This window comes from Phascolarctos cinereus, unplaced genomic scaffold, assembly GCF_003287225.1.
Source record: "Phascolarctos cinereus isolate Bilbo 61053 unplaced genomic scaffold, phaCin_HiC Scaffold_2;HRSCAF=192, whole genome shotgun sequence".
Lineage (NCBI taxonomy): Eukaryota > Metazoa > Chordata > Mammalia > Diprotodontia > Phascolarctidae > Phascolarctos > Phascolarctos cinereus.
The window spans coordinates 304,549,912-304,577,859 of NW_027555625.1; the positions used below are offsets into that span (position 1 = coordinate 304,549,912).

At 43.0% G+C, this 27,948-nt stretch overlaps 1 protein-coding gene across 5 annotated transcripts; it reads left to right on the forward strand.

Annotated features, from left to right (window-relative positions):
* On the forward strand, positions 1-27,838 carry TRAF1 (TNF receptor associated factor 1). 5 transcript variants are annotated; one of them, XM_020990574.2, is made up of 10 exons: positions 1-414; positions 3,569-3,933; positions 4,994-5,078; positions 10,962-11,060; positions 17,483-17,554; positions 17,839-17,904; positions 19,070-19,513; positions 21,440-21,617; positions 25,297-25,445; positions 27,334-27,838. In XM_020990574.2, the coding sequence occupies exons 2-10, from the start codon at positions 3,725-3,727 to the stop codon at positions 27,550-27,552; spliced, it is 1,521 nt and encodes a 506-aa protein (XP_020846233.1). In that variant the 5' UTR covers positions 1-414; positions 3,569-3,724; the 3' UTR covers positions 27,553-27,838. The 5 variants fall into 5 exon arrangements, with proteins under 5 accessions (XP_020846233.1, XP_020846234.1, XP_020846235.1 ...); XM_020990575.2 differs by having other exon boundaries at positions 19,073-19,513; XM_020990576.2 differs by lacking the exon at positions 10,962-11,060.
* Positions 27,839-27,948: the final 110 nt, after the last annotated feature.

Below are 27,948 nucleotides of genomic sequence, written 5' to 3' on the forward strand. Positions count from 1 at the left end.
CACAGTCTCACTGAGAAGACAACAGGCAAACAGCTACATAACAAGATAGACAGACATAGGATAAAGTGGAGATAGCTGCAGAAGTAAGGCTTCTCGCAGACGGTGAACTTTAGTTGAGACTTGACGGAAACCAGGGAAGCTCCACTCAGTGGAGACACACAGACAGCAGCAAAGTAGGAGTTCGTGGAAAGGGGTATTTCCCTGGGGGTGGCAGGGAGTTGCTATCGACTAATAGGGCCCACACTCCCTCCTCCACATTCCCCAGCCCCTCCCTAGGGTCGCACCAGGCTCAGCCTCCCCCTTTTCAGGCCGCACCCTCCCGGAAGAGGGTTGGGGTGTGGGGGGAGGGGGAGGTCCACGGGGGAATCCTCTAGGAGCTGTGACAGGCAGATGGCTGAGATGCAAATACTCCAGGTAAGCCTGATCCCTGCAGGGGCAAAGGGTTGGGTAACAGCTCCCTCCGAACTCCTCCTTAGTCTCCCTGATCTGCTCTCAAGGCCGCTTCACAACAGCTGGCCTTCCCTTCAACCCCTCCGACTGAGCACGACTCCCCTCAACTTCCCCCCAATTTCCTTCTTACATCTGGACCCTAGTGGTCGTGCCCAGAGGCCACACCTGGACCCACGTTCCCCGGTTGAAGGCGTCCTCCTACACATCTGGACTTCTGCCTGTCTCGCTTGACTTCCCTAGTCACTGAACATCTGGTATCTTTCCGCCCACTGTCGACACCTCCCCCCCACCAACTCAACTTCCAGATCATGTCTGAGTGACCTTAATCTTTGATCCTATGTCCTCCCCACTGGTCTGCTGAGCTACCCCACTCTCCATGTGGATTAGGGCAGCTCCTGACAGGTGGTTACGACCTACCAAACCGGCAAAAATTTTAAGCTGAAACTGAAAATTAGTTGGTTTTTCTCATCGCCTGTGAGAACACTCTCTGCACTTGATCACAAGTACATATAATTACACCGCGCCCCTCCCCCACCCCAGCTCTCTCAGAATCTTTTTTTTTTTCCAGCTGCATAAATCTTTAACTTTTTCGAAATGGGAGGAAGACTGTCAGTTGACTGAAAGGGAAACCAAGGGTCAGGGGAAGGAAGAAATTTGGCCAAAATCACAGGGGAAACTAGAGCCAGAACTGAGACTGGAACTCACTACCCCTGCAGTGCTCTCTCCCCGGTGCCACAGGAGTGTCTCCTATAGTTCAGCACAGTTATTACATTGTTAGAGTTTTTCTTATTATGATTTAATACATTTTATCCCACATATTACTTAGATACAAGATGTCCCCAAAGTCCTAATGCAGTTTGAAGCTTTGATAGCCATGGGAACCATTTAAACTTTGAACTTCACTAAGACTTTGGGGACCACCTTATATCTGAGTATATGTTTGAAGGCTACACTAGTGCCACAGCCCCACTAGTGAGATCAGCATTCGCATTAATGAGTAATTTATCATATTTGTTACATGGTCATTTTTCATGTTTGCTATATTGCTTTGTTTCAGACACTTCATTTGGCGAATCAAAAAGTGTATGCTTTGTGTAAGTCTGTGCTAAATGGATACAGAGATAAAATCTGAACAATCCCTGGTCTCAAGGAGCTGAAGTAAGCCTGGGAAGCAGCAGGGCTACTTAGAATAGCAGTGGTAGTAGTTTAGGAGGAGGCAACATAGGCAGGTTTGTTATTGTTTAGTTGTTTTTCAGTTGTGTCTGATTTTTTGTGACCCCATTTGGGATTTTCTTGGCAAAGATACTGGAGTGGTTTGCCATTTCCTTTTGCAACTCATTTTACAGATTGAGAAACTGAGGGAAACAGCCTTAAATGACTTGCCCAGGATCACACAGCTAGTCGGTGTCTGAGGCTGGATTTGAATTCAGGTCTTCCTGACTCTAGGCCCAGCACTCTATCCACTGTGCCATCTAGCTGCCCACAGGCAGGCTACTTGTGTGCAAAATAGTGAGACCTGATTATCAGAATTGGAGAACCAATAAAATTAAATTGGTACATCACCCTGTCAGCTGATTGAGAGAGGATTTCCCAACCTAATCTACCACTTGAATCTTTAAATAGAAGGTTAGATCAGTAAGGCACTTTAGTATATAGAATTTTAGAACATGGAACAATAGAGAAGGACTTGAGGAGGGCCTGACTGAGAAGTAAGCAACTCTTCAGGTCTCCATAGAGTTCTTCAGCCCAGAAGGCATGAATAGAGCACATTCCCCATGGGGAAGATGCCAGGCCAGACTGAAGACATCAGTTGATCACTAGATCAACATTCCTTAGCTCTGTGACTCAACCTTTCTCTAGAGGGGTTAAGTCAATGGAATTGGGTAGCTCCAACTCAGAAGAGTTGCTGTGGACCCAGATTGACCTGTGCTGCCTCTTTCAATGGGAATGGGAAGGAAGCACTGCCTTCATCTTTGTGTAGATATTTTCCCTCCTCCACTCCATGAGAAGCATTAGAAAACGATGGCTTCACCTCTAAGATTTTTGTACTTTTTTGGAGAAAAAAAATAAAGATTTTAAACCAGAAAAACAAAGTAAACAACCAAGGGAGAAAGTGTTCCAGTCAAACTGAACAGTTAACTGGACCCTGAACTTGACATTCTATCTCTTGTGTGATACCCAAGCCCTTCTCCATGCCTGGAATATGCTCCCACTTCATCTTTGTCTTTCAGAGTCTTCTTTTCAAAATCTTCCTTCAAGGCTGAGTATGGGTGCCATCTTTGCTAAGAAACTCTCCTTGATCTTCCTGCTTTAGTTGTTAATGCCAGCTTCCTCCTCAAATTTTCCTAATGCACTCTTAAATCTTTTATTCCATTTATTTTCATACATTTTCTAAACTGGTTACTCTTAGTTTGTATGCCGCCCCTCCCCCCCATCTAACACGGTGTTTGTGCTTGACAGATACTTGTTGAATTGAATTCAAACAGAGAACATTAGAATTATGATAGATCATAAGACATCAAATGTCAGTGTGGGAAGGGACAGTCATTAGAATACAGAATGTCAGAGCTGGAAAGGCTCTTATGACATAAAATATTAGAACTGAAAGAGACCTTAAGCAGAGAATGACTGTCAGACCTAGAAAGGACTTGAGAAAACAGAATGGTAGAATTTGAATGTTAAGCACTAGATCTAGAAGGGACTTTAGAATACATTCATAGAATCACTATTTTAAAATATTCTTACTGCCACAGCCCCACTGGTGAGATCAGCCTTTGGCTGGAAAGTTCTCTTGGGTTACCTACTGAGTGGTTACCGGGAGTTCTGGCCTGATGCTGTCTGGGACTTTCTTAACCCAGCTCCTGCTCAGGGGAAATGATTCTGCTGAAGCAAGGAGGGGCTCCAGTCGAGGTTCTCAGATGGTATGACTCGGTTCCTAAAGTCTATGACAAATTTCTTTGTCTTTTTTTTTTTAATCAAAAGGAGGACTGGACTTTTTTTTCCTTTTTTTTTAACCATTGCAATTCAATGTCCAGGGGACTTTTCCACCCAGCAGGGTAATTTCTTACTCATCCTCATTAGACTCCCTCCCCTTTCCCCCCATGACATTTCACCATAGGCTAGGACTCATCAAGTGGCTGAATAAAGACATCAGCATCTCACCTCACAAGAGAGGAGGTGACAGGAATAACCTCTCCTCTAAGCACCTGCTTGCCTGCTCCCTGGGATCAGTGGGAATCAGAGGACCTGTCTCCATTTGCCAAGAGCTCCCCAGATGGCAGAGAACCCTACTGATAGTGCCCCTGTGGGCCCCTGCCTCACTCCTGATGAAAATGAATTCCCCTTTGGATACCCTATCAGTATCTGCCAGAAGACCCCTGAGCCCAAATACTTGTGCTGTGGTTGCCACAATGTTCTGAAGAAGGCCCAGCAGACCCTATGTGGCCACCGCTACTGTGCTGCCTGCCTCTCCTGGATAGTGAGGTGAGGGGGGAAGGGAAGGAATGGAGGAGGAACTGCCTGGTCTGTCCATCTGTCTTCTGTCTGTCTGTCTGTCTGTCTGTGTCTCCAGGACCCTAGGTGTCAGGGGAAGGGGAGAAAATGGATTGGTTTAAGGTTTTGACAGACAACCCTTTGAAGGGACACAATGGTCTCCTTCCCCCATTCTACATACTAATGCTTGAAACCAATACTGTAGTGTAACATTCCATGTTCCATGTTCCAACATTCTTTGTCTTTCAGCTGCTTCCAGATTTGACATTCTGTGTTCTGACATTTTATATTCTGAAGTCTTTTCCAACTCCATAATCTGGGAAATACAAATGTGTCTGAGAAAAGGAACTCACTGACTTTTATTCATACCCAGATATAAATGTCTGACATTAGCTCTCTTCCTCAGAGCTGAAGTCAAGAGATCTGTGTTCTAACCCTGGCTTTGCCACACGCTGTGTGGCTGTGAGCAAGTCATTCCAACCTGCTGAGCCTATTTCTCATATTATAGTTCTCATATTCTACAAGTTAACATTCAGCACTCAACGGTCCCCTCCAGCTCTAATGGTCAGTTTTCTAAGGTTTCTTTGTGCTCTAATGTGTGTTGTAATGTTCCTCTGAGCTCTAACATTCTGTATGTCTATAATTCTATGGAGTGATCAAAAGCCAGTATGGACTCTGTCCTCTATGTTAGGAGTTTAAACCTTCAAGTTTAATAATAATAATAATAATAATAATAATAATAATAATAACAACAACAACTAATATTTATATAATGCTTATGATATGCCAGGCACTGCACTTTGCCATTATTATCTTGTTTGATTCTAAGAACCCCCCTAACAAGCCCATGTGGGCTTTCTGGCCCACACTTTGGTCTTGTTTCGTAGCTTTGGTGCTTCTAAACCTTTCTGTGGACAGGGCCTAGAGCAGTAACCCATTTTTATCTGTTCCAAAGGGTGATTCCTAGGTTTTCCAGTTTGGGATCAGGACAGGTAATGAGAGGGACAAGCTGTCAATGTATAAACCAAACTTGTTGAATGTATTTTGCCAGGATCAGCAAGAACCCTATATGTTCAAGATGCAAGGAAGAGAATCCGCAGGCTGTGGGAGATGAAAGTTTCTTATCGGAAGAGAAGGTATGCTTGTGTGAAAAAAATCCCTATGCTGCCTTTATCCTGTATGGTGAAGAGTATGAGACAGGCCTTCCTTATCTCATCAACAGTCACAGGGCCTAAACTATCATTATTTATTCCTTTGGTAATCAAAGGATTTTTGTCCCTTATTAAAACCCAAAGCCCTCTGGAGGGGAAACACATTATCAAAAATGAATGTTTAGCTAAGAACAAAGAATTTTTGGGAATGGCACACAGTACTGGTTTCCTGAAAGGGAGGGAGAGAAAGTACAAAGAGAGAAGTGAGCACTGAAGAGGGGTGAGAGATTTACAATTGCTCCTCAAAGGAACTTTTCAATATGTTTATTTGTTTTAAGAGCAGGCAGAGTCTTTTGAGATAATCTATTCCAACTCCCTCATTTTACAGATGGGAAAACTGAGGTGCAGAGAAATGACATGACTTTTTCCCTCCTCACTACCTTCCCCTCCACATACATTAGAGTTCATCCCCCTACTTTAGCTGGTCTGGAATATAGTTTCTTGTACATAAGTGTAGGCTATGTCCAGGCTATCCCAGAGGAAGGCCAGATTAGAGTGGAGTTTAGAGTTAAGTAGGAGAGGGGACTCTGACAGAATCAGCAGTAGAACCTGAGTCTGCCAATTCTCAAGCTTAACTGCTAGCCTCAATGCTCTGCTCCCTTCCCGTTCTCTGGACTGCCATCTTATGTCCTGCTCTTTCAAAGCCCTGCTAGATGACTCAAGTTGTTCGTGTGTTAAATTATTCCCATGCTGAGGACTGAGTGACTAGTAATGGACTGTTCTTCCCAGGGAACCCAGTTGCATTTTGACAAAGGCCTCCAGTGCATTATCCCTCAAAGGTGACACTAGTGGGAGAAACCCAGGCACTGTGGTCAGATTGGTCAGAGAGAGATTTTGAGTATGAGGGTAAGGAGGAAGGGGCCAGTTTTAAAAAATAGAATCCAAATCACACTCAAGTCCATCATTTTGGATAGGGTGAGTATGAAGGAAACCAATGGTGCAATCTTAGTCACAGACCCTGTGGGGAAGTACCAGGGACTTCTTCGACTCCTGACCCAGGCCTGAACTTGGGTGAGACATTTAAGGATTTGAAGACAACAGGACTGTATTACAGTGTTTTGCGTAATGGATATTTCTTGGTCTCCAGCTTGTCCTTTAGAACAAGGCACAAAATGAAGGTCATCTCCAACTGCCTCTGAGGCTTAAAAAGGTTAAGCGACTTGCCCAATGTTATTCTGCTAAGAAGTAGCTGGAGCAATCTTTAAAGCCAGGGCTGCTGTCTTTAAGCCCAGCTCTTTCCATTACAACATCAAAGTATGGAAAAGTCGACATACATGTGGCTCAGACTAACCTCTTTGTGAAAAGACATAGCTCACCAGCTGGTTATCAGTTTGTCCTTATCCTCTTATCTCATTAAGCTAATTCTGCTCTAAAGTGTACTTAGGATTCATGAGGTGATTGGCTGAACAGAGGACACAGACATGAAAGGATTAATTTTAGGCCTTGGTAGACGCTTTGTTTGCCTGAAATGATGTTCCAGTAGCTGATAGGGTGTATGTTGTGCAGAGATGTGGCCAGGCCAGGTGATGAACTGCTTTTTTCAAGGTGGCCCATACTGTTCCATGTATCTGAGACATGTGACTACTTTTCTTCATCCCCTACTTTGTGCGGCTCACAAAAGAGACAGTGTGGTACATTGGAAAGACCATAGGATTTGGAATTAGAAAACCTGGGTCCAAATCCTGTCTTCACCATTTGCTACCTTTGTAATTTTGAGCAAGTCCCTTTCCCTTCTCTGGACCTCACTTCTTTGATCTAGAAAATAAAGGAGTTGGACTAGATCAAAAGTTCGTAATCTGTGATCTGAGCTTCCATATACACACATATATATATATATATATACATATATATATATATATACACACACACACACAATTGAAATAGCTGTCAAAACATATATACACACACACACACACATATATATATGTTTTGATAACTATTTCAATAGAATTGGTTTCCTTTGTAATTCTACGCATTTTACTTTAAGCATTTAAAAACATTAAAAAATGGAACCATAGGCTTCCCCAGACTGCCAAAGGGTCTCATTACATATACAAAAATGTTAAGAACCCCTTGACTTGGGCCAGCTAGGTGGTACAAGTAGATAGAGCACTGGCCCTGGAGTCAGGAGGACCTGAGTTCAAATCCAGCCTCAGACATTTGACACTTACTAGCTGTCATTTAATTGCCTTGCAAAAAAAAAAGAAAGGAAAGAAGGAAAAAGAAAAAAAAACCCTTGACTAGACGACCTCTAAGGGCCCTTTCAGATCTTATAAATAAATCTTATAAAATGGTCAAATGATATTGAACATTTGTTTGCAAAGTTGAGGAGCCTTGGCTTCCATCAGGTAGGGCACCAAGAGGCGGTAGAGAGAGCTCTAGGATGGCCATTAGAACACTGGAATCCTGATCCCCAGCTCAGTTATTGCCTAGCAGTGTGATTTTAGATCAGTCTCTTTCTCCCTTTGGGTTTCTGTTTCCTCATTTACAAAACTGGGTAGTTAAATTAGGTGGCCTTTTAGGTCCCTGTGATTCAGTTTCCCCTATTGGGGCTCAGAGCATTAGACTGAACAAGGTCAGGACTGTCCTCTGATTTTCTTTCAAAGTTTTCCTTCTGAAAACTCAGTTGAATAATGAGAAATTACTTTGACTACATTGTCCAGCTCACTTCTGTTTGTTGTTCAGTCGTTTCAGTCGTGTCCAATTCTTTGTGACCCCATTTGGTGTTTTCTTGGCAAAGAGAATGGAATGGTTTGCCCTTTCCTTCTCCAGCTTATTTTAAAGATGAGGAAACTGAAGTGACTGGGGTTAAGTGACTCACCCAGGGTCACACAGTTGGAAGTGTCTGAGGCCAGATTTGAACTCACTAAGATGAGTGTTCTTGACTTCAGGTCCGGCACTCTATCCACTTTACCACCTAGCTTAGTTTTAGGTGACTTCCTAGCAGTGTGACCCTGGGCAAGTCACTTAACCTCTGTATCTCTCAAGTGTAAAATGCAGATAATAATAGCACTTACCTCCCAGGATTGTTTGAGTATTAAATGAGATAATATTTGTAAAGCACTTAGCACTGTACCTGACAGATAGTAGGTGCTGTATAAATGCTTATTCCCTTCTGTCCTCACAGGCAAGAGTACCACAAGTGGCCCCAGAGAAAGGAAAGGGAAAGTGATAGGAAGACTTGAGAGGTTGTAGGGGTAAAGAGTTCCCGTAGAACAGAAGGGAAGTACATTTAGCCAGAGCACCTCCTTCCCAGAGGTTTTTAGAACCAATATGTTATAGCAGAAAGTGCTAGATTTGTAGTCTGGCTTTGAATGCTACTTCTGCTACTTACTATTTGAGCTTAGGAAAGTTACTTTATCTATTTTGGCCTCAGTTTCCTCATACGTAACATGATGAAGGTGGACTAGATCTCCAAGGCCCCTTTAAGCTTTCAATCTCTCCTAGGATAAGTATTCTGTCAGGTCTTACGTATAATAATGGTTCTCTGTATAACAAGGGACTTTTTCTGCCTCAGTAATAAAACCCCCTTAGACAAGATTTTGAGGAGCAGAATCCATTCTAATAGTGCAGAGCATTATAGTGACGCCTATTATACTGTTCCACCAAACCTGACTTGTGGTTGACTCCACAGGAAGACTACAGTATATCATAGGAGCATGGGTTGTTTGAGTGGGTGGGGAGCTTAGAACATAGGTTATAACAAAATGTTAGAGCTAAAAGAGACAGCTGGAAAGGAACTTAGAACATAGAATATCAGAGCTGGAAGGGAGCTTAGAACCCATGATGTCAGCACATAGAACAAAAGAGCTAAAAAGGGCTTTAAAATAGAATGACAGACCTGGAAGAGAGCTCAGAACCTAGAATGTCACTGCTGGAGGACAGCTTAGAATGTGGAATGTTAGAACATAGAATATCAGTTCTGGAAAGGATCTGGAGCTTGTTTAGTCCAACTCCTTCATTTTACATATGGAGAAACTGAGTTCTCTAAGTGAAGTGAGATTATTGCTGAACCATGACTAGAACTTCCCTCTCTCAATTTTCCTTCCTCTTCATCAGACTGCTTTATAGAGGAGAGGAGCATTTATCAAGGACCTACAGGATCGTTTGCTGGTTGAGCTTTCAAGGGTCCAGGTGGAACAGCACCAGTGAAGGTGCCCAGCCCTTCTGGAGGTCCTTTGCCCTTGAAATCACACGGTTAACTCCACTGGAGCTTCCAAAAAGGAGAAGTTCTTAAAGCCCTTGGCAGTTCCCAAAGTAAACAGCTCTGGAGAGACAAATTCTCAGGCATGGGGCCAAGGAGCCCCCTACACCCATTCCATTCTCTTTGGGGACAGGTACCGTTGCTAAGTCTGTACAAAAGCAGTATTGACACTCCCTTTACTTTATAATACTAGTATTCATGAAGGCAACAGCCCTGCCTAAGTAAGGCACTCCTGGCCAAGCCCCTCCAGCAGACCCTGAAACTGTAGCTTGCTCCAGGACTGCTGAGAACACCCGTGATTCAGAATAGCCTAGACAGAAGGACAAGTGTTTTCCATGTGTTCTTATGGGTGTGTGTGTGTGTGTGTGTGTGTGTGTGTGTGTGTGTGTGTGTTTACCTTAGAAAGTCCACCCAGACTTTTGTTTTTAGTGATTTCCAAGTACCTGGGATAGTTCACGGCATTGAGCATAACACCCATTGACATAATGGCCGTATCTGTCCTGGGGAAGATCCAGAAGCCTGAGGCCCTTTCTTCTAGGGCAAAGAGCTCAGTGTCATCAAGCTTCTGCACCCCAAATATTATCATGGAATGTCAGAGGTAGAAGAGTCCTTAGAGATCATCTGGTCTAGCCACCTCATTTTACAGAGAAGGAAACCGAAGCCCAGAAAGAAGTTCACAAGGCTAATAAGTGTTCCATCTGGGACCCAAACTCAGGGGTCCTGAAACTCAGTCCATCAAACCATGCAGCTTCCTTTCCTAACGCTGTCTAACACATCAAATAATACCACCACCACCAGCAGCAACAGTCTTTATTGACGTACTAATAATAACTGGTTCTGGAGTTTACAACACATTTTATACATATCTGTTCAAAGTTCAGAGTGGCATTGTAGTGTAATAGAAAGATCATTGGCCTCGGAATCAGGCAAATCTCAGCTCTGGTACTAACTGAGTGACCCAAGGCAAGTAACTTCTCTGTGTCTCCATTTCCTCATCTGTAAAAATGAGTGGGGGGGAGGGGAGGGAGTTGCGTGTGGTAATATCTATACTATTTACTTCACAGAGGTGTGAGGAAAAGACTTTGTAAACTTTAAAAGGCTTTAGAAATGTGAGTTACTGTTGTAATCTACAACTCAGAAAGGTAGGTAAAATATTCAGTATTTACCTGAGTACATAAAGTATCTCCCCCGTAGAAGGCAAGCCCCTTAAGGGCAGGAATTATTTCTTTGGTATCTTTAAATCCCCAGCACCTAGGGCAGTGTCCTGCATAGAACAAGAACTTACAAATATTTGCTGAATTGAACTTTGAATTGTTGAATTGAGGTAGACAGCACATTTCACGAAGAAGGAAACTGAAGATCTTGCCCAATGTCATACGGCCAGTGCCCACACTAGAGCCCAGGCCTTTCTGACTTCAGATTCAGCGCCCGGCCCCACTCTGCTCTGCCCTGCTGTATGTCCTCCCTCGTGCCCTGCCTCCCCGTCAGGGTTCTGATAAGTATTCAACGTGATAATAGATGCCGAGGTGTTTTAAATAATATAAAAGTGTTCATTCAAGGGGTTATGATTCTTGTGATTGTTGCTACTATTCTCTGTTCTCCAGGCTTTCATTGATGCTGCCATTAATAAGGAGATCTCTGAGCTAAGTGTGCATTGCGTGATTTCTGGGTGCGGCTGGACTGGCCTCATGAAGAATTTTGAGGTCAGTGGAGTGCGTGGGTGGTTGGCTCAACATTGTCCCAGAATTCCAGGGTCTCTGAATAGAAAGGGACTTCAGAGATAATCTAATTCAGCCCATTCCTAAAATAATTCCCATCTACAGTGAGCAAGTAACTACTTCCAGCCTCCTCTTGAAGATCTCCAGGGATAGGGAACCTCTTATTCCTATACAGCTCATTTCACCTTTGATGCACTTCCTGCACTTCTCACTCCCAGGAGAAGTCTATCAGTGAAAATTTAGGGTTAGCAAAGCATTTTATGGCTTTATGAGTATTATTTCATCTGCTTATCACAACAACCCTTGGCGGTAGGTGGGAGGTGCCATTGTTATCCTCACTTTACAGATGAAGAAAGTGAAGTTGACAGAATTTCAGTGACTTGCCAAGGGTTAGACAGTTAGGAAGTATTGAGGGCAGGATTTAAACTCAGTTCTTCCTAACTCCAAGTCTGGCATGCCATCAAGCCACCATCAGAGAAACTCCTGAGTGCTAGATGCTAAGAAAGGCAGAGGAAGGCATATAGTAGACAGAGCACTGGACTTAGATTTAGAGTCAGGAAGACTTGATTTTCAGTCCTGCCTCAGACACTTAGTGTGTGACCCTGGATATGTAACTTAACCTTTCTGAGACTCCTTTCCTTAGTCTGGAAAATTCGAGGGCCGGACTTAATGACCTCTAATGTCCCTCCCACTGTTAAACCTATGATCCTATAGGAATGCTTATCCTTATCAATAAGAAGCTTCTTTTCGGCTCAGAGTAGATGAAGCCACACATTGATCTATCTAAAGTGAAGGGTTTGGGGAAAGTTCACTTGGGTACAGACATGGATCCTGTAGGAGGTTGTTTTCCCTACTTCGAATCTCTCCCTTTCCCAACACTCATCCACACCCCATTCGGAAATGACGTCCCCTATTCTAATCACCATCTCAGTGCATAACTCCCCCCTACAACATCCCTCACCAATACACAGTCAACCTCTCCTTGATCCTTTCCAGGGACACAGAGCTCACTATCTCACAAATCATCCTATTTGCTTGTGTACAGGTCTAATTATTAGCAAGTTCGTCCTTAATCTCAAGGAATGCCATTCTAATGGTAAAATTTAAGCCAGTATTAACATTAACATGCCAGTATACAGTAGAGATACTTGGCAATAGGAAGGCCTTCCTGGAAGTCCTCAAATCATACCATATAGATAAGAGCACTAGACTGAATTATCTATCAATTTTCTATCAATTAGAATTATTTATCAATTAGCAATCATTTTGAAAGCACTTACTCAGGTGTTAGGTACTGTGCTAGGGATATGAAGACAAATATGAAATTATATCTGGCCTTAAGGAGATTATATTCTATCAGGAAGGACAGCAGACCACATACTTGTTGTTTAATCATTTCACTCATGTCTGACTCTCCATGAACCCATTTGGGGTTTCCTTGGCAAAGATACTGGAGTGGTCTGCCATTTCCTTCTCCAGCTCATTTTGCAGATCAGGAAACTGAGGCAAGCAGGGTTAAGTGACTTTCCCCAGGGTCACACAGCTAGTAAGTGTCTGAGGCTGGATCTGAACTCAGGTCTTTCTGACTCCTGGCCCAGAGTTCTATCTACTGAGTCACCCAGCTGCCACGTATAGCTCTATAAACCAAACAGAAACCTTGGACAGGAAGGCACAGCTCTTTCAAAAGGGTGTGCTTAAGCTGAGTCTTGAAGAAAATTATAAATTCCAAAAAGTGGAAGGAAGAAAGAGACCTTTGCAGGCATGGAAGACAACCAGTGCAAAGTCCCAGAGAGGGGAAATGGGGTGTCTCGTGTGAAGAAAAGCAGGAAAGACAGATTATTATGTTTAACAAATCTGGAAAGGTAGTAGCCAGGTCGTGAGGAGCTTTAAATGTGAAACAAAGGAGTTTATATTTGATCCTGGAGGTAATAGGGAGCCATTGGAGTCTATTGAGGCATCTAGGTGCTTCAGCGATAGTAGAGTGATGGTAGAACTTGGGTCAAAAGGACCTGCATCTAAATCTGTGTGACTCCGAGCAAGTCACTTAACCCCTATCTGCCTCACTTTCCTCAGCTGTAAAATGGGCATAATGATAGCACCTACCTATGAGGATCAAACAAGCTAATATTTGTAAAGTGCTTTGTAAAATTTAGCGTGCTATATACATGCTAGTTATTATTAGTTACTATAAAGTGATATAATCAGGCCTGCAGTTTAGGAGATTCACTTTTCTGACTGTGGAAATGACTTGGGATGGGGAAAGATGGAGACAGAGAGACAAATGAGGAGGCTCCTTCCATAGTCCAGGCAAGACACAGTGGAGGTAGGGTGATGGCTGCATGAATGGAAAGAAGGGGCCATATTTGGGAAACGCTGTAAGTCTGGAAAAGACAAAATGTGGCAACTGTTTAGATTTTTGAGGTCAGTGAAACTGAGGGATCGAGGCCGATCCCATGGTTACCAACCTGGGTGATTAGAAGGATAATATGTACTTAACAGATTCTAGTCCTGGTTCTGACACTAGCTAGTTGAGTGACCTTGAGCAAATTAATCCCTCTCTGCGCCTCAGTTTCCTCATTTGTGAAAAAAGCATTAGGGATTAGAATATTTTTAAGACCCCTTCCAGTTTTAAATTCTACTTTCTAAGATTTCTCCCAGCTTTTGTTATTTTATAGTTCATACTCAAAATGAGGGGAGTGATGATAACCCTCTACCCTTTTAAAAGCACTTAGCTCTTCTACTAGTCCCCAGTCCCTCAGTCTGATGTTGCCACCTACTACGTTTTATTTTCTATTTATTGGTATATGTGGTTTCCTGTTTGAAAAGGTAAGAGGCCAAGCCTTCTTGATCAGAAATCAAGCTCTTTTGCACTTTGAGCTAGTGTGCCATAAGCACAGACCCCAAGGAGGACATTTCCCCTGCACATACTCCAGGTGGCTTACAAGAGGGGCAATACTCACAGGTAACTGACGATGAAACGAGTGGTGCTCCAGAAAGCCCGGCCACAGGAAGAGCCATGGGATAGGGGAGAGAAGATGGGGCCCACAAGAGTATTTTGTTCTAGTTAAAAGCTAGAATTTCTAGGGCTTGGTTTAATTAAGCCCTTCCGAAAGATTATAATGGTTTGAATCAAAAGCTAAGTTATTCTCCAAAGAAGGCCACCAGATTGATCTTCCCAAAGCACGTCACTTCCATACTGAAGAACCTTTAGTGATTTCCCATTACTCAGAGGATAAAAATCATTCTCTATCCTTCCTCTTTCCCTATTCTCTCTCTCTCTCCCCTCTCTCTCTCTCTCTCTCTCTCTCTCTCTCTCTCTCTCTCTCTCTCTCTCTCTCTCTCTCTCTCTCTCTCTCTCTCTCTTATTAATGATTCCATAAACTTTTTTCTTGAAAGGCACATTTGGCTCACTCTTTGCCCCTAGAATTTTGACCCCAAAACCACAAATATATTCAGGATATAAAGGAACAAACATTTCAGTGTTGCCTCCCCTTCTCTTGGTTGAACTAATGATCTGAAGGTTTAGGGCTAGAAGGCATCTTAAAGATTGTCCAGTTAAGCCCTCTTATTTTATAGAGGAAGAGACTTGGCCCAGAAAGGTCATAGGATCATAGACTGAAATCTTAGATCAAGAGGCCAAGCCTTCATTTTAGAGATGAGGAAAGTGATGCCTGGAAGTGAAGAGACTTGCCCAAAGTCACACAGATTGTGAATATCAGAGGGGGGATTTGAACCCAGTTTCTTTCACTCCAGAGTCAATAAAATCAAATCTGCCTCCTCTCCGGGAAGATAAAGTGCCTTTGCCCAAGATCACATGTAACTAGAGGCAGAACCAGGACCAGAAATCGAGTCCTCTGACTCTCCTCTTTCCAATACAACACACTGCCTCACATCTGGCAGGTACTTTCCAAAATGTGAGCCATTCTCGTTTCTGGAGGGCCTTTGGTACAAAAGGTAAAGAGGAATGGTGCTGGAGTTAAAGGCCCTGGGTTCACATCCTGCCTCTGACACTTCCTACCCACCTGACCTTGAGCAAGTCATTTCCCTTCCCTGAGTTTCAGTTTCATCATCTGTAAAATGAAGGTATTGGATTAGATAGCCTCTGACCTCCTTTCCAACTTCAGTTCTGCGATTCTGTGGTTCTATTGCCTACCAAATCAAACTTAAACTCTTCTTCTGACTTGCAATGCCCTCCCCAGTCTGGTGCCAACCTCCCTTTCCAGCCTTATCTCATATTATTCTCTGTCACTCACTCTAGATTCAATCCAAACTTGAATTACTCTGGCCCTCTGAATATGGATCAAGCTCTCCTGCTGTGATTCCAGCAGCTTTTTCAAGATGCTCAGAAGAGATGGGTTTCAGGCACTTCACCTGAAGCAATGCCAATGATTTCTGGAGGGCACAAAAGGTGCCTTCAGAATTTTGTGCAGTGCTTTGGGGGCAAAAACACATTCGTGCTACTCACGTTGCAGGCGTCGCCTATGAAGGAGGGTACTATCTGGAATAGCCTACCTACAGCTGTCTCTACTACCTGCCAGGATTGGCTGAGGCATAGCAGACTTCCTGCTTTGGCTCAAACTCCGCCCCCCTCCAACTGCCCTCCTTCTCTGGCCCCTCTGGGTGGAACAGCTGTTTTGAGCTCCCTGCTGTTTTGGGCTCCTGCGTTGGGAACAGCATGTCCCTGGAAGGGGGAGCCGAGCCCGCGGGGAGGCACCCAAACACAGTTTCCTGCGAGTTAGGCTGGGCTGGGTTCCACATCCTTACCCACTTTGCTTAATTGTCCACAGAGCTTTTTCCTTATTCCACTTTTGAAGGAAAGCTAACAGTGTTGCTACGGATTAGTTCAAATTAAAAGCCTATAAAATATTTGGTTCCTTCTCTTTCCTCTCCACCCCTTCCATTTAAATCCTTGTTTTAAATCTGCCCCAGAGGCTCATTGTCCACAAATATTTACAGAGGGCCCGCTATGGGTACAACCATGTGTTGGGCATTATGAGGGATATAGAAGAGATGTGAAAATCACAGCCTCTCCCTTCTAGGAGCTTACAGACTAGTCAGGGAGACAAGACATGCACGTGGAAAATGAAACAATACCAGAGAAACAGGGTATAATCTAGTACTCAGTGAGTGACCTAGTAAGCACCATAGAGGTTCAAAAGAGAGAGAGCTCAGTGGGGGCATGGCTGGTCAGAGAAGGCTGCACAGAGGGAGTGGCATTGGAGCTGGGCCCCGTAGAATAAGTAGGGCTTGGATGGACTGAGAGGAGAGGATAAGAGGTTGAGGGGGGCATCATGGGAGGTGGATTTCAGCAGATGATAAAAGGATTCCACACCTCTAGAGTTCCTATCGGTTTTGAAAGCACTTTTACAAGTATCTCTTATTTGATTTTCACAGCAGGCCTGTGAGATAGGTAGGGCAGAGATTGTTATCGTCATTTTATAGATGAGACCTAGGGAGGTAACTGTAACTTGCCCAAGGCTGCACAGCCAGCACGTGGCAGAGTCAGGACTTGCTCCATCCACTAGATCAGAACTTGCTGGAGAAGCCAGAGCCTTGAGAATTCAGACATTAGTGCTTCAAAGAGCACTGAATGTGAGGTCAGAAAAAGACCTGAGATGTCTATTTACTAATAATAGCTAGCATTTATATGGAACTTTAAGGTTTGCAAAGCCCTTTACAAAACATTATCTCATCTGATCCATGTGACAGCCCTGTAAGGTATTAGTTTACCTAATTTACAGATGGGGAGACTGAGACAGACAGCTGTGAAGTGATTTGCCCAAGGACACACAGCCAGGCAGGATTTGAACTCGGGTCTTCATGACTCCAAGTCCATTTTGTCACCTAGATGCCTGTAAGAAGATCTCTGAGCCTTAAACCAGTCCCTTTCCATCATTGGGCCTCTGTTTCCTCATGTATAAAAAAGGGAATTGGACTAGATGATTATTGTTGGTATTCAGTCATTTCAGTCCTGACTCTTGGTGACACCATTTGGGGTTTTCTTGGCAAAGATACTGGAGTGGTTTGCCATTTCCTTCCCCAGCTCATTTTATAGATGAGGAAACTGAGGCAAACAGGGTTAAGTGACTTGCCCAGGGTCACACAGCTAGTAAGTATGTGAGGTCAGATTTGAAGTCATGAAGTCATCTTGCTCATTCCAAGCTCAGTGCTTTATCCACTGACTAGATGAGATCTTAAGTCATTTTCTATGATGTCTGACTCTTGGTTATAAACCCAGTATTAGCAACCCTGTTTGTCTTGGGTGCGAGAAGCAACAAATAAACTAAAGATGATGGGGGAGGGGGCAAGAGAGAAGGAATCCTTGTTCCTAATTTTCATCAATTTTCTTTTCCATGATCCCTCTAGTGAAATGGTCTCATTACAGTCTCCTTTTCACCTATGAACAGACACATGTATGTGGAGGAATCTTCTTGAAGGACCACAAGCAGACCGTGACGGAGATCAGTACAGAAGAGAAGGTAGGTAAGACCACTGAGGTGCCTTCTTCTCTTCCGTGGATCCTTCACACTGCCCAGCCTAGGGCTGGACACCCAAGGAACACTTGCTCACTTAGACTTTGGAGAGCTGTCTCCAGCTTTCTGCAACCATTTCTGGACTGAGAGTTTCACAATGATTCGGCCTGTGCTGTGAGGGTGCCTGGAATTTCCAAAAATGCAAAAATAGTAGCTCTTTCTGGTGGTTGCCACAGACCAGGGAGGATTTGTAAGAAAATTACCCAAGGGATGGACCTTTTTTTTTCCAGGATGATTTGGTGCCAGCTGAGGTCCAGGGTAGATGCTCCTTTGCAGACATTGGCTGTTCCTTCAAGGTAGGCATCATTTTTGAACTTGGATCCCAATATAAGAACAGATAGGCTGAACAAATAGCACTGACCCCCAAGCCCAATCCCTTTCTCCCCACCTCTTCCTCCCACCCTTCTTTCACATGCCACCAGACTGATCTGAAAGTACAGTTTTGATGATGCTGTCTCATTGATGAAGAACTTTTTTTAATGTTTTCCCACTGACCGCAAGATCAAAATGGCCATATTTTGTCCCTCCATTTATTTCTCCTTTTGAAGTAGTTCCATTAACTCTTTCTTTGAAGTCATAATTGGCCCACTCTTTCCCAGAATTTTGGGTGGGATTTCCCAAACATATCTCAGGATATCATGATCAAATCTCTCTTCTGGGAGACAGTACTTTGGATATTTGAAAGCAGTGCTCATGTCAAGGCCTTTTGTCAACAAGCTGAACATCCCAGATTCCTTCAAATGGCCCCTACGGCATAGTTACAAGTCCCTTGATGTTTCCAGTCCTAGGTTTGGAGTCAGGGTTTTCTTGTTGTTATTTAGTCATCGGAGTCAGAGTACCTGGGGTCAGGCTCCAGCTCTGCTACCTGTCTGACCTTTGCTGATGTCATTTAACCTCTCTGGACCTCAATTTCCTTATCTGTAAATTGGGTGCTTGACTATTACGCTTTCAGATCTTTTGCAGCTGTGACCCTCCATTGGAGGCACTCCACTTTATCAATGCCCTTAAAATGTGATGCCCAAGACTAAACCCAGGTGATAGAGAATATGCCAATTGTTGAGTTTATATAAGATTTCAGCACTGCTTTGTCATCTAAAAGATCCAGCATGACATCACTGCTTTGTTCTAATTCTCTCATTTTCTGTAGTCTTTTAAAGACCTTTTAAATATTGAAAACCTTTGGTCTACCCATTTCTGGCGCGATATTTAACATTTCTAAAATATAGCATGAGAGTATCTCACTCCCCCTTCATTCAGACGTTCTTCTGCATATTTGATGACCCCCCCATTTCAATCAAAGCCCCTTCCCTTTGTAACTTCGGGAGTATACCCAAGTTACTGAGCTATCTGTGCCCTTAGGGATAAAGCAGCAAGCTGTTTCTCTGGGGATCTCCCCAGATGTGAGTTGTCTGTCAGCTTTCTCTACCCTCTCACCTTGACCACCTCCCTCCCCTCTCTCAGCAGGGTAGCCAGGAAATGGTGAAGGAGCATGAGGCTTCCTCACTGAGGGACCATGTAAGGCTGCTGTTACAGTTTGTGAGCCAAGTGAAGGCCCAGTCAGATGCCAACAGAGAGAAAAGGATATCAGGCCTCAGTTGCACCAAGCCAAGTATGAATCCCCTGGAGGGAAACCTGTCTGACCTACAATTACAAGGAGCTGTGGAGGTCAATGGTGACTTGGAGGCTGACTGCTTTCATGCTGCCTCCTCTGACTCTGAGGAGGAGCTGGCGCTTCAGAGGTTCATGAAGGAGAAGCTGCTTGCTGAGCTGGAAGAGAAGCTGCATGTGTTTGAGAATATTGTGACTGTCCTGAACAAGGAGGTGGAGGCCTCCCACCTGGCCATTGCTGCCTCCGTGCACCAGAGTGGACTGACCCAGGACCTCATCCTGGGCTTAGAGCAGCGGGTGAGATGCCACTGGGGCTCCAGCCCTACCGTCTGGGCCAACAGGAGACAGGCTAGAGCAGGCCAGATTCATTTGTTCTATACGCAAAAATATTTGTTAGGTGCCGATAAGGTCTTGTGCCAGCTATTGGGGGAGATGCAGAGATAAGGGAGACCTGGGCTTATAATCTAGTGGGAGAGATAAGAGAAGGACAAAAGTCACAATTCTACGTGTGTGTACACACATGCACACACCTGTGTGTATGTAAACATACATATGTTTATATAGTGTATGGCATTGTATATTAGTATGTGTTACATATTATATTATTTGCATGTTACTAAGTGTAGCAGTGGAAAAGAATGCTAGATGTAGAGTCAGGTGATCTGGGTTAAAATCCTGACTTACCTTGCATAAATTACCTAACCCTTTTGGACCTTAGTTTCCTCATCTGTAAAATGAGAGGATAGAACTAAATGACCCCTAAGGTCCATTCCAGCTATAAAACCAAAATCCTCATATGATATAATTTATATTACTTGAATTACATACGATAAGTCTTCTCTTATCCCCTCAGTTGGCAACCCTTTTCCCTCCCTCTCCCTAACCCTGACTTTACATAATACTTTCTTTCAGACATTTCTAAAGCATTAATCATGTAATATCACTTATAATAGTTATGCTTTAACTTCCATTAGAATATAAGCTCCATGAGGAAAGAAGCATATTTTATCTAAACCCTGTATCTCCCCCCGTCCATAGCATAGCACCCTGAATAAATGTAGTGCTTATAAAATAGTGGCTGAATGTTGTTAGAATACTGAGAGGCAAAAGTCCTGGACTTGGAGTCTGAAAAAACCTGGGTTCAAATCAAACACTAATGATATAACTTTGGACAAATCAGTTTCTTCATCTGTAAAATGAGCATAATAATACTTTCACTACCCACCTTGCAGGGTTTTTGTGAGGAAAGCAGTTTGTAGACCTGATAGTGCTGTGTTAGTGTGAGTTATCATAATATGTGTTATGCTATATGTATAATTGAGGCATAAGGGATAAAGAGCCAGCCTCAGTCAGGAAGACCTGGGTTCAAATTCAGCCTCTGACATATACTGGCTATGTGACCCTGGGTAAGTAAGTCTTTTCATCTCTCCATGCCCCGGGTGATTCCCTAAAACTCATTGCAGACAAGCTGCCTTTGAATTGATAGAGAACTTCTTTATTTCCTACACCAAGGAAATCAAACGTCCAGACTCTCAAAAAGTTATATAATAGCTAACAACTGGAATGATACAACTCTTGGAGTAGTTGGGAAGAAAGCACTTTCCAAACCTTGAAGTGCTATAGAAATGTGCTCCTAATACGATAGTAATTAGACTCTGCATGTGTCGGAATAATAACAATAACAGCATATGCATCTGTGATGACTGAAGACTCACAGAGCATTTTCCTCACAGGATTATTTCAAGGTGTGTAGTGAAGATATTATTATCCCCATTTTGTGGATGAGGACACTGAGTCTCACAGTGGGGAAATGACTTGCCCAGAGTCACACAGCTAGAAAGTAGCAGAGATAAGACTGAACCTATGTCAGAATCAGTACTTTTTCCATTCTACTTCTAATAACTCACATTTCCTTGGTACTTTACAATTTACTACACAGCTCCTTTTTTTCATAACAATCCCACAGGTGTTATTCCCCCTATTTTTCACATGAGGCAACTGGGGCTCAGAAAGTTAATTAAAACCTGTCCACGGTCCAAGTGACTGGTGAGGGCCAAGACTTGAACCTAGGTATTTTAACTTCCAAGTATAGTATTTTTTCCACCACATGTTGCTGACTTCTACTATGCTCCCAAGAAGCCATGGGCTCACCAGATGATGGATAATATTGGGACACTCCTAGAGTTGCAGAGGTTGATCTGGGATGGGGTCCCTATATTCCAGGTCATGGATTTGCAACAGACCCTGGCCCAGAAAGACCTTGCCCTGACCAAGTTGGAGCAGAGCCTCCATCTCCTGGAGGAGGCTTCCTATGATGGCGTCTACCTATGGAAAATCACCAACTTCACCAGGAGATGTCATGAGTCTGCATGTGGAAGGATGGTCAGTCTGTTCTCACCAGGTAACAGCTTCACTATTTTTAGTATGAAGCACAGACATAAGCATCCATCTATCAGTGCTTGTAAAAGAATAAGGGCTCACATTCCCATAATGCTTTAGAGTTTACAAAGTGCTTTCCCAAGAACCCTAGGAGGTATATGATGCAAATATTATTATACAGATGAGAAAACTGAGGCCCAGAGGTAATAAATGATTTACTCAAAAGTGATGGAACCTCAACTCAAGCCTAAGTCTTCTTATTTCAAGACACCACACTGCTTTACCAATAATAATAGAACCAACCAAGTACTTCTGAAATTCTTTTCTAACGTATCTGGTTATGTCCATGGTGTCGTTAACTGGAAGGTACAGACAGAATAAAGAGCATGATGATGTTTTTTCACTGGGAATGTACTTAGGATTTTGGGAGGGAGAAAGAAGAGGAGGTAATCCTTAGCTAATAAGTTTGCCCAGGAGTAAAATTTGTCCCATTAGGAACATGGTTAGTGAAATGTTTGTGGACTGGCATGATTCCAGCTGCCTGATTAGACGTCTATACCTACCTGTCCCATGAGCACTTTAAACTCAATATGTCCAAAACCAAACTGATTATATTCCCTCCATAATTCCCCTGTCCTCTGCCACTGAAAAATAACCCTGTTCCTTTTTTTCATTCTCCTAGTTTTCTTTGTGGTGCCATCCTCCCAGATACCCAAGGTTAACACTTCAGAGTAATTTCTAATGCCTCTTCCTTTTATTTCCACATCCAGTCATTTACCAAGTTTTATTGATCTATCTCCCCCTTCCCCTGTCCATATAGCTACCACCCTAGTTCAGACCCTCTTTACCTCTCACCTGGACATTTTACAATAGCTTTCTGACTGGTCTCCCCATTTCTAGCCCCTGCCCCTTCCAATCCATTTCACATACCACTGCTAGATTAATCTGCCTAATATGAGGCTCTGATGACCTCACTCCCTTGTTCAAGACTTTCAATGGCTCCTCATCGGCTAAAAAAGTCAATAATTTAGAGACTGGCCTTCAAGGTCTTCTAAACTGAATTACAACATGATGGGTCTTTTTTTTTTTTACAACACCATCTCTTCCAAATATATATTTCTCCTCCTTTCCTATATAGTGAGACACCCCTTATAATAAAGATAAGAAAAAGAAAGAAAAAAGCAGTTCAGGAAAAGCTAACAAAGACACCAACCAAGTCTGACAATATATGCAGTATGCAACCCATATATATGCGATATATGCAACCCATAGTCTCCCACCTCAGGAAGGAAGTGAGGAAGACACATTTTCTAAATTCTTCTCCATGGCCAAGCATCTTAGTTATTATAATTTTTTTGTGTTTTGTTTTGTTTTGATTTTTAGGCAATTGGGGTTAAGTGACTTGCCCAAGGTCACACAGCTAGTAAGTGTCGAGTGTTTGGTCTGAGACCGGATTTGAACTCAGGTCCTCCTGCCTTCAGGGCCAGTGCTCTACCCACTGCTCCACCTAGCTGCCCCCTTAGTTATTATAATTATAAAATTTCAGTTTCATGCTTTTGTGGCTTTTTTGTTTTAATTTTCATTGTTGGTATAATTGTTTATTGTTTTCTTGGTTTGGCTTATTTCTTAATTTCTGACAGTATTAGCAATATATCATCACAGCATAAATGTTAAATAATAATGCTACCTTAAAGAGCCTGAGAATTACAGAATTTCAGGTTATGTACTGCCCCAATGCTTTGTCTATCCCCTAAGTAATGTGACTGATTGAATCCTTAGACTTATAGGCATTTAGAGCTAGAAGAGACTTGGAGGATCATTTAATCCAGTTCTTCCATCTTTGATAGCTTAGATAAGTTACATAACTTTGAACAAATATTTCCTCATCTGTAAAATAGCCATAATAACACTTTCACTACCCACCTCACAGGGCTTTTGTGAGAAAAGCAATTTGTATTTTATAGATGAGGACACTGAGATCCATAGGGAGGACATGACTTACACAATCTAATTATTGGAAAAGCCAGAGTGCTCTGACTCCTGGACTATTGTCCTTCCTACTGCACCATCCTGCCTCTCTTACATCTGCAGTCTGAATACAATATCTCTGTGCTTGTCTACAAATGCTCATATATATGTTCATATGTGTGTATGAATACATATATATGTTTATGTAATGAGCGTATGTTTGTGCTTTTTTGTTTTTCTCTAAAACTAGGGAAAATATTAAGCACCAGGAAACCTTAGCTTTAGACATGCCCTATTGCTACTGCATACAAATGTATATACATGTGTGTTTGTGTGCATGTTTGTATATGTATGCACGCACGTATAGAAATCTATTAGTTTACATACATGTGCTAATGAATGAGTGTACATGAATACATGGGTTTGTATGTGTGTATATATGCATATGTGATCCTATGGTTATGTGATCATAGAGCTAAAGCTGAAAGAAGTCATCTTAGAGGTAATCTAGTCCAACCCCCTCATCTTCAAATGGAGAAACTGAGGCCCAGAAGGGTAAGGGACTTGCCCATGGTTATCCAAGTATAGTTATGGCAGAACAGGGATTCAAACCTGGGTCCTATGAATCTAAATTCAGGATTCTTTCCACTGCTCTGTACTCCCTGTGTATGTATTTTTGTATAGGAATGTGTATGAAGGAGTCTGTAAGCATGCATGTGCACAAGTCTGTAGTCCTGCCAAGAGAGCGAAGGGCAGCTCCAAGTTTGGGGCAGGAGGCCCCAGCAGCAGGGACGGTACAGCCTTAGACAGGACACAGCTCTAAACCCCACACACATGCAGCTTTTTAGGGTGAGGTTTGCCGAAAAGGGAAAAGACAAACTGTGCCTCAGGCTTCCTGCTGTTCAAAAACTAGAGAGAAAAGATGAGTCAAACCCTTGCCTGGGTCTTTCCTCTGGCCTCCTCGCCTCCTCCCTCCCCAAGCTCACCAATGGTTCTGCCCCTAGCCCTCCAGAAACTGCTATTTACAGTGACATCTGTTGGAATGTTTCTCTAACCCAAGTCCAAGAGGCCCCACGCTGTCTCTCTCCCAGGCTAGTGTAATAGCCTCCCTTCCAATCCATTCTTCATATAACTGCCAAAGTAATCTTTCTAATGTATAGGTCTGGCCATGTCACTCCCTTTCTCAAAAACCTTTAGTGGTTCCCAATAGCCCGTAACATAGAAATTCCTTAGCTTTGCATTTAAAGCCTTCAGCCTTGGAACTTAAAGTGCCCTCTTACATTTGTCTGGATCTCTCCTCTTCCCCTTGTATATGTGCCACACCACTGCACCCCTCCCCCCCTTAATTAGATTGCAGGCTTCTTGACAACCAGGATCTAATTTCTGTATCCCTGCTCCCAAGCACATCTTCTGTATTGTATGTGCTTTATAAATGTTTGCTTACTGGTGAAGCGGACAGAGCTCTGGATTTAGAATCAAGAAGACCTGAGTGCAAATTCTACCTCAGATACTTCCTAGCTGGGTGACCTGGGCAAGTCTCTTATCTTCTGTGTGCTCCAATTTCCTTATCTATAAAATGAGAATAATAATAGCACCTACTAATAATATCACTACAGGGTTGTAGGAATCAAATGAGATAAAGCGCTTTGTAAAACTTAAAAGTGCTATATGTTAGCTGCCTGGGAAAACCTAGCATCCGCAGAACTAACCCCCAACTCCTTTGTTGATTTCAGCTTTTTACACTGCCCGCTATGGCTATAAATTATGCCTTCGGATCTACCTGAATGGAGATGGGACAGGAAAAGGCACACACCTTTCACTCTTTATTGTGGTCATGAAAGGGGAATATGATGCTCTCCTGGAGTGGCCTTTCCGGAATAAGGCAAGTGGTATTAAAATTGAGAGGGTCTGGGAGCCAGATAAGCTAGGTTTTGGCCTGGCTCTGTTACTCACTTTCTGTGCCGGCTGGTTGCTCGGTCAGATCATTTAATATTTATGAGTCTCAAGTGCCTCACTAGTGAAATGGGGGTGGCAATGGTTTCCCAGATGATATTGAAATGCCTTCGAGGTCTAAATGCTCTGATTCTCTATGTTTCTTCAGTATACCCCAAGCCCATCCAACAAGTCTTGATCCCATGTTTATTTTGTGTGGCTAAGCCACCTGGGCTTGATGCTGTTGAGGAATGACGACACATACAGCCCCAGACTTGAACTGGGGAGATAAGGCTCCCATTAGTGTGACAATGACAAAGAATAATGTAGAATAGGTGCCAGTGAACAGCACAGATAGGTGGTGCATAGGGAGGAAGGAGAGAGAAAATCACTCTGAGTTAGGGTGGTCAGGGCAGCCTTCACAAAACAGATGGAACTTAAATTGGCCCATATAGGATGTGTAAGATTTAGATAAACTGCAAGAAGATGGAAAAGAATAGCGATCATATAATGCGATGAAACACACACACACACACACACACACACACACCCCAAAGGGAAGACTCATCGAATGTATAGGGGACAGTTTGGCTAAAGCAAAAGGTTCACAGGGGAAAGTCATAACAGATAAGCTTGGGACTCATGGAGGGCCTTGAATGCCAAAATAAAGAACTTAGCTTTGATTCAATCACCATGAAGACCGATAATGATTCTTTAACAATGCTTCTTTGATATGTGATATAAATTGATACATATACATACATATATATGTATATATATATATATATATATATATATATATATATGATAGGTAGGAATATAAAGATAGATATGCAGAGAGAGAGAGAGAGAGAGAGAGAGTTAGAGTTTCTATTATGTATCTTGTCTTGTTTTAGATTAGTAATTGGTGAACTATGGCCTGGCCAAATTCAGCCCACTACCTAGTTTTGTATATCCCTGGGAGCTATAGTTTTTACATTTTTAAATACAATAAAACTTTATTTAAAAATATAAAAACAATTGTTATCTCACAGGCCTATACAAAAACAGGCTTCAGGCTGGATATGGCCCTCTAAATGCAATTTGTCAAGCCCTGCTTTAGACTGTAATCCCCCAGATGTAAAGGCAATGTCTCTTATTTCCTGAATCAAGCATCCAACACGATTGCCTCCCTGCCATGATGTGGCCTGACTAACTGACTGGTGACTGACTTGGTTCCCTCTCAGTTGCCCCAGGAGTCCTTAAGATCAGAGAACACAAAATCTTAGTGTTAGAAAGGACCTCACAGGTCAACTAGTCCAACTGATACTTGAAGAGTCCCCTCTACAGCACCCTCAATAAGGCTGGGTCATCTTTTAGACCTTGTCTCCAGTGATAACCCCCTCACTACCTGGTAAGATAGCCCATTCCATTTTTGAACAGTTCTTACTGTTAAGGAAATCTATGAGAAAATGGTCCTTATAATCCTAAAGTTAGAAAGTCCCTTAGAGCATCAACTGTCAGGGTAGGAGTGACCATATAACATAGAATACAAAACATAGAATTTTAAAGCTGGTAAAGAATCTTACAACATAGACTATTTAAACACTGAACATAGATTCCCAGGGATAGAAGGGTCATCTAGATGAGTGATCATCTAGGCCAACCCTTACCTGAACCAAAAAACACTCTTCGTGATCTCAGAGAACTGTGCCTCCCCTCTGTCCCCACCTCACCCCAAATCCCCATCAACTGAGCAGTAACTCGCCTTGCAGCAAGCCTGGTTTTTAGCCAGTGATCAGTGTTGATCTGAGAGCTACAAAAGAGCACCTTACAGCCTTTCTCCCATCATTCTCCAGGTCACATTCATGTTGCTGGACCAGAACAACAGAGAACATGTCACTGATTCCTTTCACCCAGATCCAACCTCAGGCTCCTTCCAGAGGCCACAGGGGGAAAGCAACATAGCCAGTGGCCGTCCTATGTTCTTCCCACTGAACAAACTACAGTCCCCTAAACATGCCTATGTGAAAGAAGACACAGTGTTCCTCAAGTGTGTTGTAGAAACTAACTCATAAAGCTGGGATACAGAGGCCCAGCCAGACCATAGAGGAATGCTAAAACAAGAAAACACTTAGAAAGAAGTTAATGTAAAGAATCACTCTCACTATTGGAAAGAACCTGAGAGGCCATCTAGCCCTGCACAGATCTCTTCATTAGCGTTCCAGACGTGTGATCGTCTAGACTCTACTTGAACACTTCCAGTAATGGGGAACTCACTACCTCTAATGTCTCAGCCCATTCCATTGTTGGACAGCTCTTTTACTAGAAAATTCATTAAACCTCCTTTGCTGTGACTTCCAATCGCTGCTCTTCTGTCTTCTTGAGCCACACAGAACAAGTTTACTATGTCTTAGAGAGGAAGAGGGCTTGGTCCAAGGCAAAAAGTCTAAAAGTCTGGGTTCAAGCTCCCA